At 25.4% G+C, this 17,295-nt stretch overlaps 2 protein-coding genes across 2 annotated transcripts; both read right to left on the reverse strand.

Annotated features, from left to right (window-relative positions):
• Window positions 1-2,164: 2,164 nt before the first annotated feature.
• LOC145831279 (18S rRNA (guanine-N(7))-methyltransferase-like) lies at window positions 2,165-7,419 on the reverse strand. Its single transcript, XM_082938466.1, has 8 exons — window positions 7,258-7,419; window positions 6,459-6,579; window positions 5,791-5,946; window positions 5,229-5,292; window positions 4,781-4,916; window positions 3,836-3,996; window positions 3,310-3,374; window positions 2,165-2,639 (listed from the first exon to the last, which is right to left on the reverse strand). The coding sequence occupies exons 1-7, from the start codon at window positions 7,400-7,402 to the stop codon at window positions 3,324-3,326; spliced, it is 834 nt and encodes a 277-aa protein (XP_082794592.1). The 5' UTR covers window positions 7,403-7,419; the 3' UTR covers window positions 2,165-2,639; window positions 3,310-3,323.
• Window positions 7,420-7,709: 290 nt separating this feature from the next.
• LOC145832496 (uncharacterized) lies at window positions 7,710-16,851 on the reverse strand. The gene is made up of 6 exons (XM_082939813.1): window positions 16,686-16,851; window positions 13,124-13,313; window positions 9,845-9,898; window positions 9,245-9,491; window positions 8,188-8,316; window positions 7,710-8,120 (listed from the first exon to the last, which is right to left on the reverse strand). The coding sequence occupies exons 1-6, from the start codon at window positions 16,849-16,851 to the stop codon at window positions 7,959-7,961; spliced, it is 948 nt and encodes a 315-aa protein (XP_082795939.1). The 3' UTR covers window positions 7,710-7,958.
• Between the last annotated feature and the right edge of the window lie 444 nt (window positions 16,852-17,295).

Consider the following 17,295-nt stretch of genomic DNA (forward strand, 5'->3'; position numbering starts at 1 on the left):
CAAAAAACTTCTAAAAACAAACTCTGGTAAGCAGTTTTGGTGAAGTAAAATCGAGTTAAACATATTTTTCTTAGGTTGTTACAAGTAAAATTGGTGCAAAGGCTTCTGAAAGTGGGCTTTCTGTATATTTATGTTGAAATTTGAGTTCTATAGTAAATTTTGCGCACAGTTTTGGTTGACAAGTAAAAATTAGATTTTAAACTTTTTAATGAAACATTGTACAATCAAAAGAGTTTAATATCTTGATCCGAAAGTTTTATTAAAGTAAGTCGCATAACAATTAGTGAAAACCTGATCGAGAAAAAGAAAAACTAGACTGTTTAAAAAAAATTTTGTGTTGAAAGTCACAAGGTTTTTGGTGTAAAAGGTTTTTGTTAAAAAAGATGCAAAGATTTTTGTATTAAGTTCAAAATCTACTGAACAGTTAGGTAGATTAAGGAAAAATTAAAGCATCTTGTAACAAGAGTAGATGTTTATTTGTGTTGTATGTGGGTAACAAAAGAAAATAAACACAGCAGAAGTTTCATTAAGATATCTTGATTGCGGTTATTTTATTAATGTTCCTACATGTGCAGACACAAACAAAGTTAAAAAGTTATATACAATTAATTTGATTCATTTAAAAAAGAACACCGTAAAATTAAAAAAAAATGACTAAATCGTTATGCTTCTTAGTTAGTCAACTATGGTAATTAAAAAATATTCTGTCGTTCATTAATTTTTATAAGATATAAACCAAATTAGTTTTAAGACATACATTTTTGTACAGAACTAATTGCAGTTTGAGTTGCATGCATCTATCTACCAAATGTTTGAAGACTCAGTTTTGTCACCACAGCCGTTTTGATTACTTTTAAATACTAAGTGAAAGACTTGATGTTTTAAATACAAAAATATTGAGCGAATAACTGTAAAACAACTATGTTTTACTTCTTTCTATTCCGTCGAACATACTTGAAATGCGCTCTAGTAAAAACCTTAACTATATGCAGTATTAATTACAAATTTAACAATGCAAAACACTCAATTTTAATATTTTATCGGCATTACGTATTTGAAAATATATTTAATAAAGCATAATATTAAAATAAACAAACAAGTTTTTAAACATATCTTGTTAATAGTTAAGAAAAAACTTTTCTTTTTTACAAATGCTCAAAACTACAACCTAATGGTTTGTTTAAACGGATCCTAGCGAAGCAAAATCGCTTGAACATATAATAAAAATAGTTTGCACAGTATTTTTCTTAAATAAACATTTTTCTCGGTGATAATCAAGTTGACAATTCACAGTCGAATTACGTATCTGCGTCTAATATTTATCTTCAATAATTTTATGTATTTTTAGTAAATACACATATTCACCCGCTTTATCTTCTATTTTTTCCTGCAGAACTCTGTGTTAACTTGTTTAATACAAATTATCATACTATAGTTAAATGCACTGTACAAATTGTTCTTTTATAAATGTTAACATAAGAAATCAAAACCAGGATGGCTGCTGTTTTTTTTAGAAATTCTTTAATGATTTAGTTAAGTAGAAGTATACTTGTACTTTTTTGATATTAGTTTAAAGAATTAAAAAAAAACTATTTCAAAAAGAAAAAATTACTGAAAGAATTAAAAATGATAACATATTAAATATTTTATATGTTTTATAATAAATAAAACTCCAAATAACATACATTTATTTCTTTATCTTATCTAAACTTCAGCCTTATAAAAATAAGCTTTTTGAAATTTTAGGTTTTTACAGATTTAAAAAAAGTACTAAGTTCAAGTTTTATCAAGGTAAAATGGTCATCCTGAATAAATTACTTTAAGTGGAAAAAATAACTACTGTACTAAGATATATTTCGTAGTAATTAATTCAAATTTCATTATTTTATATGTAAAGGTTTTTAAAATTTCAGGTTTTCAACGATTCCAAGTTAAATGACTGCTCCGAATATGTACTACATTTTGTATTAAAACATGTTCAATAAAATTAAAACTATAACCCATTAGTCAATATTGCTTTAAGAATAAATTAGATCACTGTAAAAAGTAACAACTATTTAATATGCATTAAATAAAATAAATACTAATTAAACACCAAACCCAAACTTTTAACACTTTTATTAACGAAAAACATATCTAATATAACAATTAAGCGTTGTTCAAAAGTAATTTTTTTAAATCTATTCTAATTAGGAATAAAAAGTAGAGTTTATCACATTTTGTATAAATAAAAACTCATATAACAACTTTAAAACATTACCCTATTCAATGATACAATTAGACTATAAATCTACCTTGCCTATATATCCTATATGTACAATTAATCAACTAATTTTTTTTTCTAATGGTTTTACCAACACTAAAATAAATAACAAAGTACCTATTTCAAACTAAAACCAAACAATGTACACAAATATAAGTCAAAATTTAAAATCGTGCTAGAAACACTTAGTTAAGATATAAAATTATATTTCAGAAAGTTAAAGTCTAACTGTGATTGAAAATTAAGATAAAAATATAAAACATGTTATATAAAACGGGTAAAAACTTGTTAAAAAATATTAAATAGACTAAATATACACTTTTTTCTACTAATTAAAAATCTTGAAAGCCATGAAATCACAAGCTATTGGGCTGATCTGTAAAAAAAAAATTGTATAAATAAAAAAAAAATTTAAAATAAATATTGTACTTGATAATACATAACTAATTCTTTTACACCTTTTAAATTTTTATAGCGAAGCTGTTATTTCAATTATTTCAAAATTATCTTTTATCAACAATAAACGATAGAAAACTATTAACTATTAATAAATAATTTATTATTTTATAATTGTTTAGTATATGAAATTACTTTTATACTATAAAAAATTGGAATGATATACACACATTTACGTAACTAGTTTCAAATATTTAAAGCAATAAAGGCAACTTAGTTTTATCATTTATGTAATCTTAAAAATATATACTATATAAGGCTTCGAGAAAGATATAAACTTTATATACGATATCTTACTGACTATTTGTGAATAAAAGTTTATTTAAAAATTTATTGGTTTTCATAAAAAAAAAATTACATAAAAACTAACATTATAAAATACTCATTATTTTCTAAAGTTTAATTTTTGAGTTATAACACTACTGTAACATCAAAGCATACAAAAAAGAATTCAATGAAATATTTATTTCATAGTTGTAAATCTATTTAAAGTAACAGTTTATTATACATGTTTTTTTAATTCAAATAATTTTATTTCTAAAGTCTGAAAACTAAAAAAAAATCATAATAGCTTTAAATAATTATCCAACCTTAAATGTTGTATTTAAAATTTGTGTCTTCTTTTTCTTCCGGTGAACTTGGTGTTTTCTCTCACCTAAAAAAAAACAAAATAAAACTTTTTACATTTAGGTTATTTCTCATGTTTATTTTTTGTTTTACATCAGCATCGAACAAAACAATCTTACGTTTTAAAATTATAATAACGAAGTTTTTCAAATAAAATTTTAAATAATGCCAAAAATAAGTTATTGTAAAAAAAATTAACTAATCATAAGAAATAGTCGTTTCAATTTTTAATGCTTCTTATTCTAAAAAAACTTGCAAAATAAAACTTTAATTTTAAAAAAAAAAAATTTATAATAATTCATTAATCAACATTAAGACAAAGTAATTAATACTAATTTTATTTAACGAAGTAAAACATAAAATATTCAAAAAAAGTGCAACTTCTACTAAGTAAACATTTATTTAAAATGATAAACACGATATAACAATTATCAACTTTATTTTGTTACAAAACTATCAACAAAACTAAACAACTATCAACACTCAAACCTCCATTCCCTTTCTCCTGTGCCGCTCCTTGATCTCGTTGATCTTCTCCTTGTTGCTCTTCGCCGACTTCTTCCCGAACCTCCTCCTCGCCGAGTTCTCCACCCCGCCTCGTTGCTCGCCCGCTCCGTGCACTCCCTTCGCCGCCGGCATCTTCCTGCCGCCTGTGTGTGACAAAGAATAAACTGATAGACAATCATGTTTAGTTGAAGTAAGGTTGCAGTATGTGCCTTCGCTCGTTGTGAACAATACTACTTTCAATTAAACAATACGTTTAATGTGGAAACTTTGAAGTATTATGTGTCAAGTAGGTTCCTAGTAGTAACTAACTAGGTGGTAGTAGAGCTACAAGAGATAAGAGATTCAACAGTGGTTGAAGAGATTCTCAGCATCTGAGAAAAAGTGACTTGAACTTGAGAAGATTGAGGAACATCTGACCTGTTAAGTAAGCGAACCAGGCTAGACACTGTTATCATAGGACCATGAAAATTTCCATCATATAGCTTCTTTTTTTATCAAGAATAAATAGTTCAAATACTCAATAAGTTCATTTTTACATCCAGTTGTACTATTTTGTTTTATAGTGACTGTCTACTTGTTTAGTTTTGGTAGATGTTAAAAATTTTCAAAATTGACTTAATTTAACCTTCTCACATACAAATACAATTTGGTCAAGTACACACATGAACTAAAATTAGCACTATTTATTTTTGAAGCAGAATAAAACAACTTAGTAATCAAGGATTAAATAAAAAGCAAAAATCACATTATTTTTTATTCAGTTAATGTTTTTTTACCTCCACAGTCGAGGCATAAGAATGTTAGTGCTAACAATATTAATAAAAATTCCAATAAAGCTGAAAAATTTTTCAAAACAGAGTTCAATAATTTAGTATTATTTGATTTTTCATAAACAATTTATTTTATTTTTTTTAAACAAAAACAAACCTCCACAGTCGAGGCAGAGGAAATACTTCTTGGCTTTTGAGCTGTTTGGGTAATCCACTAACACGCCACCAGCGAAACCTGCCCTAGTGGCTTGCTTGGTGATCAACTCCATTTGCTGGGGTGTTTCCGGGTACAACTGTGACGTAATAATAATTAAAATTACAACAACAATAATTTCTGGGTACATGTGTAAAAGTAATAGTAAAATCAAAAAAGTTGATTTATAAGAAACTGGTTTGCTTTAAACTGTTTATTGTTTATGAAATAAAAAACTGTCCTCAAAAAAATTTTATACAAAAATATTTTTTTGGTACTAAAATCAAACCAATTTAATATACAACTCTACTAGTGATGCTCTACGATCTACTACAGTATGTAACCTACATTATTGTGATCTCATATTTACCTTTAAATTCTACTATAATTTTTATATAATTTTACAACAAACCTGAAAGACAGCCCTGGCTCCAGGCTTCATTGCGGAGTACAGCTGAGTGAAAAATTTCAAAAGTCTGCAGAAAATATTTATAAGCTTTATCTATCACTATAACATGTTACCATTAATGGTAATTGACTACAGATATCACAGTTTTATCAAAAGTCAAAACAAAGGAAATTACTTAATTATAACTTGGTTTTTTGTAGTTATCAGTATACCTTAAATAAAGAAATATCTACTAAACTATTATTCTGTAGAAAAAATAAATTAAAAAAAAACACAATTTAGCCTAACTATCTGTAATTTTCAATAACATATTTAAAAACTTTTAGTACAAATGAAATCCAACCCTCTAAGAGAGCTCAAGATAACTAAAAAATTAATACATCTATTAAGACATTTTTTTTTACTTCTTTAAGGATATAACCTACTAAAATTTACTATTAAAACAAAAATAAATAAAAACTTATTTTTAATCAACCTTTTTTAGGGGTAAATAAAAACAACAAAAAATACTTTCAGTTCTAAATTTAAATTTTAATCATAAAAATAATTAAACTTAATCCAAAACCTCTTAGGCGGGTGGTGCCACTTTTTGTCTGCGTTACAAAGCCACTGGAGGGCGCTAATTGACACGACGCCGTCGAAAGTGCCCGCTCTGAAGGGAATCCCCTGACCCATATCCCCCAACAGCACTTCCCTCGGTTCTTCCGGCGTGTCACCCTCTCTGCGTGTAATAATAATGAGAATAAAAAACATTATATTTTACCTTGCAACCCTTTTTGTAAGGTTACAATTAGCTTAAACTATAAAGTTGGAATAAGTAAATTTATATAATTAATTTCAGCTAAACTCAATTTAATATAGTCTCTAGTTATTCTAACAACAAGGCTCATGTTGAGTACTGGTCTAATATAAGATAGAACACTATTGTGAACTAATGGTTAAAAATGCTTGGTTTAATTTAATTCATAGTCTTTAGTGGGACGAGTAAAAAGGTACTACTTAAATATTGTTTTAATTTAAAACTCAATACAAGATGGTTGCCATTCATTGTAAATTCTATACAAGGCTTTACAAATATATTGTAGTAGGTATAAATAAGTAGTAGAATAAACAAATATCAGGATTATTATATATGGCAATGGCAAGCATGCTAGGGTTGATATCCAATTAAGCCCAGAAGTAGTGTAAATAAAAAAAAAAGTTATACTAATATCAATAACAACGCTTAAATACCTTGCAATGTTAAGCATGCTTGGACTGACGTCCAGTCCGGCCCAGAAGTGTCCCTGAGAAGTTATGACGTCACCGCTGATTCCCGAACCGCATCCCAGATCCAATAAGAAGGCGGGCTCGTCTGAAAAGGAGTTAGATGGTTAAGCTTAAATAAAAGGTAAAAATTAAGCTCGTCTGAAATAAAGTTGATTAAATGAGATTAAATACTCTATAATAAATTTAAAATAATCATATGCATAAATTCGCAATTAGGTGAAGTTTTTAAGAAAACATTGTTTGTTATAAGTAATAAAGTTGTTTTTGGTGCTTCAATTTATTCTTAATAGACAAAAAAAGCATTATATATATCTATAAAATCAACCAGATACTTCATATACAAAACCTGTATAAAATATAAACTTCATAGATGGTTTTATTACCCACAGTTATAACAACATGAAGACATAACAGACATATTTGTGAAGTATTGAAAATCAAACTACCTATTGTTAGAAAATAAAAATTTAGTTAAAACATTAGTGAATGTTTCTATGTATGTAAAATATAAAGCAAACGGATTATTCAGTGTACAAAACTTATATAAAAGATTTAGTTTTAATACCAACAATACAACTTTATAAATATTAGTCAAGTCAGTTTATTTACAATTAATTAACAAAATCAAACCAGGTGGAAGCTGTAATATTTCAAGATGAGTACTTGTCAAATTCTAAAACGAAACTACTCATTGTTGTATTAACATAAAAACTTAACAAAACATTAGTGACAAATTGTAATTCATAATAAAAAAAACACAAACCAGGTGGAAGTTGTAATATTTCAAGTGCCCTCTCAGTCATCGCGGCCTGAATCTCGATTATGCGGGAATTTTTCGTGTACTTCTCCGCCTCTGTTTCGTCATAGAACATCTCCGGTGGAGCTTGGTGCTCCGGTCTCTTTGACATTTTTATTTGTTGTTTAAATAAGCTCTGAAAGAAAGGACTGACTTAATGTTTTTAATTAAAGCAATAAACAGCATATAATACTTTTAAGTTGATGCTTATTTCACAAAATTTGCTTTTTTCTACCCAGAAAAGAGGTATTCCTTTGTGTTTGAAATAGCTATAGTTTAAAACAAAGAAGTTTTGAAGAAAACACTTTTCTTAACAACTTTTTAATTTTTAGATGATTGTAACATAAAAAAAACAACAGTAACAAATTAAACAACGTAAATTTTCTAATATAAACAAGTGGTAAAAACTAAAGAGAAACTATAAGCAAAAGTTATACTCTTTTGGTTTAAATATTGCTATATACATACAACATAAATTCACATAACAATTAAACCAGTATTATCACGCAAAAATTAAAAAAATACAATCAAAGTTTTAATGGTATAAATAATTTTTATTAAAGAATGCTATTGTATTTATAAACAGTTTTAAAAATAACTTCACTTTTAAAACTTAAATATCACACAACAACATATCAGACAAAAAAGCTTCCTAAAAAACTCAATTTCTAAACTGCAGAGTTCATTTGTTTGTAGAAGCATTCTACAAAAACTGCAATACAAGTGTGAACAGATGAATTTAAATTTTGCCTGTCTGTGCAAACAAGCATTCCATCTAATATATGTTCTGCTTGCAGCTTCAAAGGCCTGTGTTTTGAAATCTGTTTCGCCTGAAAAAAATAAGTGTTTGAAATGAAGAAAATTACTGACTAAATAAATAAAAAGTACAAAACTCACTATAGCGCTTATACTTTTGTTAAAGCTGTTTTCTATGCTTTCATCGTCTAAGCTTGGCAATGATTTGAGTTCCGATAAACAGCGTTCAGCTAAATCATTCAAATGTGCTTGGAATAATGAAGGAAATATCTGCAAAAAATAATACCTTTAAAATACTCTGAAACAAACAAACTAAAAGTATACATACATAGTTTTGCATTTTATTCCTTTTCGAACTAAAATATAAATAATTTAATTTATTGAAGTGGTAAATTCATAATAGAAAATATAAAAATTATGTCCCCAAAAGCAAGTTTGAGCTATCAAAAAACAGTACCTAGGCTGTATTATTTTCAATCTTAGCTTATTTTGTATAACTATTACAAATAATTTCTAGTTTATTTCAGTGTAAATTATCTTTATACATGTTTGCAAAAAATAAAAACAAGTGTAGCACATTTGATAAACTTTAGATAAAGATATTAAAAAATGAAACTGTATGGTGTGTAAAACATAGCCATTTTAATAGACCAGTAGTTTTTTTTTTACAACTTTACTTTTAATAAATAGTTTTCTTTTGAATGGAGTTACACTTAAGGAAGGACTTTGAATAATTCAGGCAATAATTCAAACAGTTACTTTGTAAATAATGAAAATTTTCTAAAAGAAAAAATAAATAATATAATTTAGAAACCTTAAAATATCACACACTAATATAAGTAAGTTTAGTAACACTTATTAATTTTTCCACTTAGTCAATTAAGTTTTGGTAAATTACAATAAAAACAACATTAAACAAAATTTTAAAATTAATTTGTTTAGTCTTATGGAAAAACACAATAAAGTTTAAAAAACATATGGCTAATTTAAAACTAAAGTTTTACTTTAAAAAAATTATATTAAAAAAAAATCTTTTTATACCACTTAAAGTGGTAAAAAATGTAATTAAATTAAGTTTTAATGAAACTAAGTTACAAATAAAGTAGCAAATCAATAAAAACTACAAAAATATTTATAGTTTAACTAATAATTAACACTTTGTTCTGGAAAAATGAAACTAAAACAAAAAAAAAATAACCTTGAAAACCTGGCAAACAATTTGTGGGTCCATTTTTATCACTTTTGATTTTAGTCTTGACTTAAAAGCTTGGTTTATTTCAGGAACTTCTTTGCAATTCAATAAGAATTCAGTCATGATTTTAACAGCTTCATCTCCACAATCAGTAGGCATTAAATTTTGGGTGAGAAAGATAATTTTTACTTTATTGCTTTTCTCGTCTTCTTTTGAAACTTCTAACTGAAGCATGCTAAACAGCTTTTCATCACTACAAATTATTGTTTTATTTAAGACTTTAACTTATTTTGTAGTAAGAAAAATGTCATTATTACTGCCTTTTATTTTTAATTCTTAACAATAACTAGTTGTTTTTATTTTGAATACTTACAACCTTAACAACAGCCCATAGTTATATTGAAAATAACAAACTCAATTTTTGTTTTTTTTATATACTTCTCAAAATGAGCATTTTTGAGCAGTAATCTACACAGGAATATATCAAGTACTGATAATAAATTTATGTACTTAAAAGTTTTCTGTCATACTTTTAATCTAAAACTGCATAAAAAATTAGTGAAAACCGTTAAAAAATAGTACACTCTATATAAAATACTAACTTACTTATACCCAAGCTCTTTAGGTAATTTCTTCAAAGACTTATTTTCTGCTAATATCCTAAAAAAATTGTTTCTAAAAAATTAAACAAGAACTATAGCCAGGAATAACAACGAGAAAGAATATATATTGTAAAACTACACTTTTAAAATTTTAGATAATAAAACTAAAAAATTAAAACTAACTAAGCAAAACATATTTAAACAAAACATAACAAATTAAGCATTGACTAGTTTTGATAAATAATTAAATACAGGTTAATTGTACAACACAACAAGTAGCTTAAATTAATACTACGTGTGAGTCCTTTTTTTAATCAATTAATTTAAGGGCCTATGAGGGGTCCACCTTGATTTTTACAAGTTAATCTTATTTTATTGAGTTTTATCTGAGCTATCAGACATTTTTAACCGGTTGAAAAAATTCAAAGTAATTGTTGAGATATGAGCGAACAAAGTTGGTGACCTCAATAAGTTCTTAATGGAAGGCGCAAACTAAAAACAAAAAAAAGACCATTTCACTAAAAATCTCTCTCCTCCTTCATTTTTGAAGCAATATTCTTCAAATTTTTACAGAAAGCGTGTTATTAAGTTTTAATAAGATTGAATACAGGCTTTTTTTATATTGGAAAATAATTTTTTTATTAAATATACACTATTTACTTTTTTGGTTTTTTAACTTAAAGTTTTTCTTTTTTAATTTTATTTTAAATTTTAACTTTCAAAGCCTTTTAAATTATAAAAGGAACGTCTCCTGAAAGTTTGAGGTTTCTAGCTCAAAAAATGAAGGAGAATATAGATTTTTGTAATTTTTTAAATTTCCAAGAAAATTTAACCCAAAAAAACTTGCAGTCCATATGTTTGTATATAAAACTTTTTATAAAAAATACAATATCTCAAAAGTTTAATAAGATTTTCTAATTCTATAAAAACTGGCTTGTAGTTTTTACTTTAAGCTTTCATATAAGACCCAATGTTATTTTTAGTAGAAATAAAAAAAGTCATTCCCCCTATGCCCTAAATTTATAATGTATTTCAGTTAGTTTTTGGAGGCATTAGCAATCAAAGTTAAAAGTTTCAATAGGTTTCTCATGCCTAAATAAGTATTTAGGCCACAAAAAAAAAACTGTCAAGACAGGGTTGCCAATTGTTTTTTTTGCAAATTTTTTCGAGGTTTTCAAAAGTACACATTTTGGGTCTAGTTTACACATTTAAAATGAAGTTTGAGGTCTAAAACTGAATTAAATAGTACAACAACATTGAAAATATACTGTAAAGCTACTTTAAAAAGCTTTTTATTGAAAAAAAAAATGATGATGACAAAAAAATTTATCTGTATGATAGATTTTTTGTGTCAAATTAAAATTTTACAACTTAACATATAAAAATTTTTGAATTCCAGGTTTTACAGAATTTTTGGCAACCCTGATAAGAGGTCAGACCCAAAGTTTAAAGTTAATTTACTTGATAAACTTTAAGGTTCTTGAACTTGTTTTTTATTTAATATATGTTTGTAGTCTAAGTAAAAAATAAGACAAAATTGTTACTCTTAAACAGTTAAACAAATTTTCATATTTCTCTATAAATGTTTTACTAAAATTTTATACATTTCCTTACAAAAGTAGATTCTGTGACATAAAATTATTAACTCTGTTAATTAGTTTAAATTAATTAATTAAATCAAAAAACATCTCAATTTTGTTATTTATTTGAAACAAAACAAAATTTAAATTTGATTTTTTATCACTCTTTACAGTTATTATATTTAAAAATATAGTTCAAGTTGGATTAAGAGACTAAAATCACTGTAAATATAAATATATTGATAAAAATATTTTTCAAGCTTTTAAAAGGCTTCATTAATGAACAATAGCTACATACAGTATTACTGAAATACTACATCATAATATTAAGTGCATACGGTAGTAAGCCAGTTTTGTTAAAAGATAGTCTTATTTTTACACTTATAGCTAAGCTACCAGGTATTTTTGATCATGTTTAAAAACTAAAAACAAATTTTGAGATATAAATTATCATGTTAGAGAGTTCAATATGTCCCTTATGGCAGCCCCAAACTAAAAAGAAAAAAAAAAACTTCAACAAAAATACATTTTTCTATAATTTTAAAGCTATAATTTATTAGTTTCTCAGTCTAATCAAAGATACCTATAAGGGGCAATACTGCACTGTTTTGGTCAGTAATTGTTGTAGCGGAACAAATTACTGATACAAAATGAATAGTTTCTCCCTTACTTTGGGATTTACTTACCAAGTTATTAACAAATAATGAAAACTTTTACAAAACAATACTTCTAAGTCTTAGTGAAGGGCAAAGGGGGGTAAACACCCTTTTTTGGTTATTGATCTTATTTTAGATAGTTTTTACTAAGGTACAAGATGCTTTTTACAGATTTTAAAAATTCAAAATAATTTTAGATATATAGCAGGTCAAAGTCGGAGGCAACAATAGGATCCTTATGGGAGGTGCAAACTAAAACGGAAAATAACTAGAAATCACTAAAAATCTATCTCCTCCTACGTTTTTTGAGATAACAACCTCAAATTTTTAGGAAATGCTTCTTTCAATATTTAAAAATTTCTGTTGGAACAGAATTTGAAAAAATAAAAATTTTATATCAAAAAAACTAAAAAACCCTATTGTTGCCTCCGACTTTGACCGGCTTTATCTAAAAAATTATTTTGAATTTTTTAAATCTGTAAAAAGCATTTTGTAGCTTAGTAAAAACTTTATAAAATAAGATCAAAAACCAACAAAGGGTGTTTACCCCCCCTATGCCCTTAAGTTTTTATTTTATTGTAATTACTCAATGTTTTTTTTTTATAATTTCAACTTTTTTAAGAACGAGGAAAAACTTAAGTATACTTTAAAAATTTCTTATAACCTGCAATCAAAAAATTTCTATTCTTTATGTTTGTGTAAAAAAACTTTATAAAGCTAAGTATTTTCCAAAAAACATTTTTTGTTATTCAATAAAAATTCTTATACTATATACTATAAGCTTTCAAATAAGGACAAATGCTAATTTTGTAAAAAAAAAATTGTGGGACTTTCAAAAGCCCTTAACTTTTAAGATTTTTTATAACATATTGGTAAACAAAAACTAATTTATGTTTTCTACAAATTTTAACATTACTAAGAAAGTACAAAAATTCAATCAACAGATAGTACAAAAGTATAAACTGAAACAAAATTTTAATGTACATTGTGAATAAAAAACAATAAACTTGCCAAATAAATGTTTAAAACTATTTTAGAAACGCTTACAGTATCCAATTTTCAAAATGATGGTCCAGGAGCTGATTTACCAAGTCTCTGACCCAATTAGTTGATTGCATTTCAAGTTTTGACAAACCATCATCAAAATAAAGCTTTTCCAAACAAGCACATAAAAGCTTATTTATCTCTTCATTGGCAAAATTTTGAGCTATTGAGCACAAATGCCCAACAAAGTGACCTGCATTGTTTTTCAACATAAACTATAGTCAACAAAATTTAAAAAATTTAAGGACTGGAAATATGTGATAAATAAGTATAAAAATTGCCTTACTGAGAAAACAAAGCTTGATTAAAAATAAAGAATAGCATTAATTTTTTTTAAAGGTTATTAAAACTAGTAAGATATAAATTATTAACTTAAGATATAAAAACTATTAGAAGCACATGATAAAGGTCATCAAGATTACATCTTATTTTTTTACTGATTGTTCTTTTTACACTTTTATCTCAGAAACTAATATTTTAACAGCTTAAAAAAAGTAGTTTTTCTGGTTATAACAGATTAAAATTGGTGAGTTAAAGAAATACAAAATAAAAGGTAATTATCTTAATAATATAAGTAAAGTTGAATAAGAGTTTTCTGTAAAAAAACAAAGAATTTTAATTTTTAAGTTAATCTTTTTCAACATTTAACCTATATCACTTATACAATTTATAATGTTAACTAAATATGGAAAGTTTTGTGATAAAAAAAAATTCTTTTAAGATGGGAGGTATTTTTGTAGGTTTTGTAAAAAAATACTTAACATTTTTCCCTAAAAGTTTAAAAAATTTTAATTTGATGTTTAGAATATTTCTTAAAACTCTAAGTACTAATCAAGGGTCAGCAGTATTTTATAAGAACTGTACCAGACATACTTAAAGAAGATTTTGCCTGACAAATTGAAAGAAATAGTCCTTTGTGAGCCAAAGTATTTTTGAAAAACTTTACTTAAATCAAATTTTCGAGAGCAGATATGTAATATAATAAACATCACAGAAAACATCAAAAAAAAAGAACATTTTTGCAATATTTTATTATAAAAACCTTAAACTTGCTTCTTCAACTTGATGTGTTTTTTAGCTAACTTTGAAAATATTAATACTAACTTAACAAGTCTCAGTTTACCAATTCTCTAATTATGTAACACAACAAAAAACTAGTGAACTTTTTTTTTTTTTTTCTGAAGTATTCTATAAGATAAAAATTGCAGCCTTGTATCAGTATATTTTTCACAAAGCTGACAATATACCAAAAGTTAAATTTTTGAAATCAAGTTAAAATAACAAAATATTTATTTACTTAAGACACTGCAGAGTAAGTAAAAGGGTAGCTACTGGTTTATACTATTTTTTATCCAGGTTTTTGAAAGTATAAGTTCTCTTACCTCTTTTTTAAATAAAATAAAATTTAAGGTTAAGAAATGTATTTAACAGAATACAAATACTAAAAGGATACTGCTACATTACTTTACATGTGTTTTAAAATAATAAAAATTCTAAACAAAATGGTTTATTATATGTATAGTATTTTCTTACAGAGTTGCCAAAGGGTTTTTGTAAAAATTCTAAGTTTTCTGAATTTCTTCCAGGTTTATTTTCAAGAAGAAGTTTTTTGGTCTACTTTGAAATCATATAAATTTTAGGTAAAAACTGTCTAAAGAGCATAACAACATTGGAAAGATACTTAAGCTGCTTTAAATGTGATTTTATATAGAAAAAACAACTAATTATACAAATCTATATTATAATATTCTGAAGCTAATCAAAAATTTACCTATTAATATGTAAAAATAGTTTAAAATTCTAGGTTTCTCCAGGTTTTTTAGTGATTATTATTTGAAATAGAAGGTTTTTCCAAAATGTATTAAATTGCATGTTTTTCAGATACTTTTGCATAAGTTGTAAAATTTCAGGTTTTTCCAGGGTGCCAGACTTTTTAGCAATACTCCCTGTTGTAATTTTCTTTTCTTTTTAATTGTGGGATATAAAATGTTTCCATAAGAATTCCACAGTGGGCTTGCAAACAGTCATTGACCATTTTAGTGACTAAAAAAATAAACCAAGAGTTTAATTTAATTGTTTAGACCTGGGCTTCATCTTGAGAAACTGGCTTTTGTACTATTCTGCTTTAAGTATATAAAAAACATGTAAGCTTAAATTCACTTCAGCAAGCTTTTGCTATTTTGAAGTTAAAAGTAAGTAAAAATATATACATCTTATTTCAAGTTTAAGACCTACAGCAACTGCTAAAAGTACCTTTAAAGCTTTTACACAAATATAATTTTTACCCTTTTTTTTTTCTTTAGTTTAGAGTTAATTTTTTCTAGTCAAAAATAAAAATATTTCATTTCTCATTTTAAAAACTGCTACTTTTTCCAAAAATTTATTGGTGTTTATAATGCAATATCAGTAGTTTTAAAAAATAAAAATTTTAATTGCCTATTGAACAAATAATTTCTTTTTTTGTTTTAGGAAATATGACAAGGATTTTACATATAAATTTAAAAAAATATATTGATAGGTATAAAAATACTTTTTTAAACTTATAAAACCAATATTTTGATACTTCATTTATACTGATTTTGATACTGATTAACTTTTTTTCAAATAAACATCAGTTAAAAAAAATCTTAAAATTTTTAACTTTTAAATAACTCATCTTACATTTCAATATACATAATACCACTTTCTCAAAAAATAAGTATTTTAGGCATTTTTTTCTAATATTTTGCAAGCAAAGTTTTTGACAAAAACTATGCAGAAATTTAAATGGTTTTACACTGTATAAGGCTAAAAATTGTTGGTTTTAAACTTTAATAAACTTCTTGAGTATTAAAGCAGAAAAGTAACAAATCCAGTTTTGAAACAAAGTAATCAAGTTCAACCTAAATGTGTTAAACACTTAGTTTAATTTTCTATTTTTTAGCAAAATATTTTTTTTAATAGTCAATGGCCCCTTGAACCTCCTTTCAAGCCCACTGTGGAACCTACAAAACTCACAATTTTGATAACTTATATCTTAAAAGTAAGCTTAGACTTTATACACAATAAAAAGTAATTTGTAGCTTAGTTATTAAGAGAAATAAAAAAACAGTTATTTACTTTCTCTCTTTTACAACCTTATCATCTTTATAATAGTGTTTTTGACCAACTAGTAGTATCCATTTGAAAAAATAGTAATAGTAGGTAAAGGTACTTTTTCTAGTTTAGGCTTTTGTTAAACAATCCCTTTAACTCATAAATACACATTTTGATTGTTTAAATACAAATTTATATTAATTTTTAAGTAGAAACAGCTTCAAATATCTAAGATATAAACAAATTTGTAAAACAAACTAGCATTCACCCCTCCCCTAGAACTTAATTTAAATATTTTTTTACATATATCAGATAAAAAAAGTAATTAAATTTTGGTTAATTTCAAGGAAAACTCCAAACACTTTTAAAACATACTAAAAATATATGTTTAACTATTATACAGCTAAAATAAACCTTAGTTATCAAGAAAGCTTCTAAATCAAAAATAAAACTATAGTGAAAGCATTAACCAAAGTAATTACAGACTAACAAACTATAGGAAGATTTTTAAATATTAGGAAACATTCTCCATGTTTAGTTATACAATCAAGTAAATTGTTTAAGACTTTTAGAAGCTCTTCTTCAGGCAATTTGTTGTCTTTTCTGTTCTGTATCTCATTTAAAAATTCCTTCAGTTCATTATTTGTTAAAATCATGTTTATTTTTAATATCCATAAAGCTATTAATTTCAGCATTGAGCTTTAGTAAATGTTTTCACAGAAAGAAACATTCGGTATTCACAAAACTTGTTTTATTGTGTCTACAAGCATAAAAATCAATAAAATTTATTGTTGAGTTAGAAAATTAATGGTTATCAAAATTATAAATAGCTTAAAAGCTAAAATAATTAAGCTACTTTCGTATTTTTCAAAATCGATATAAAAAACTAATAAATAGAAAATAATTAAAGACTAAATAGTAGTGCTAAAACAAAATATGTTTTTTTTTTGCGTTTAATGGGTTGGTGCTAGAGCCCATATAAAAAGTTAAATATTTTGCTTTTTTTATTCTATGGAACATACCTCAAAAATATATACTTTTTCAAACAACTAATTAAATTAAATAACTAACTATTTTTTAATTTTTAAGTGAATTAACTT

Source organism: Thalia democratica, chromosome 3 (assembly GCF_965202585.1).
Source record: "Thalia democratica chromosome 3, ktThaDemo2.hap1.1, whole genome shotgun sequence".
Classification (NCBI taxonomy): domain Eukaryota; kingdom Metazoa; phylum Chordata; class Thaliacea; order Salpida; family Salpidae; genus Thalia; species Thalia democratica.

Excerpts from the sequence above, each read along its gene's own strand:
- LOC145831279 (XM_082938466.1), bottom strand. The coding sequence starts at position 7,402 with ATGTCAAAGAGACCGGAGCACCAAGCTCCACCGGAGATGTTCTATGAC. Across the intron at positions 5,293-5,790 it reads TGGCACCACCCGCCTAAGAG|ACTTTTGAAATTTTTCACTC; the intron begins GTTTTGGATTAA and ends TATTTTCTGCAG. Across the intron at positions 3,375-3,835 it reads ACAGGAGAAAGGGAATGGAG|GTGAGAGAAAACACCAAGTT; the intron begins GTTTGAGTGTTG and ends GTTTTTTTTTAG.
- LOC145832496 (XM_082939813.1), bottom strand. The coding sequence starts at position 16,851 with ATGATTTTAACAAATAATGAACTGAAGGAATTTTTAAATGAGATACAG. Across the intron at positions 9,492-9,844 it reads CCTAAAGAGCTTGGGTATAA|TGATGAAAAGCTGTTTAGCA; the intron begins GTAAGTTAGTAT and ends AATAATTTGTAG. Across the intron at positions 8,121-8,187 it reads ACAAAAGTATAAGCGCTATA|GCGAAACAGATTTCAAAACA; the intron begins GTGAGTTTTGTA and ends TATTTTTTTCAG.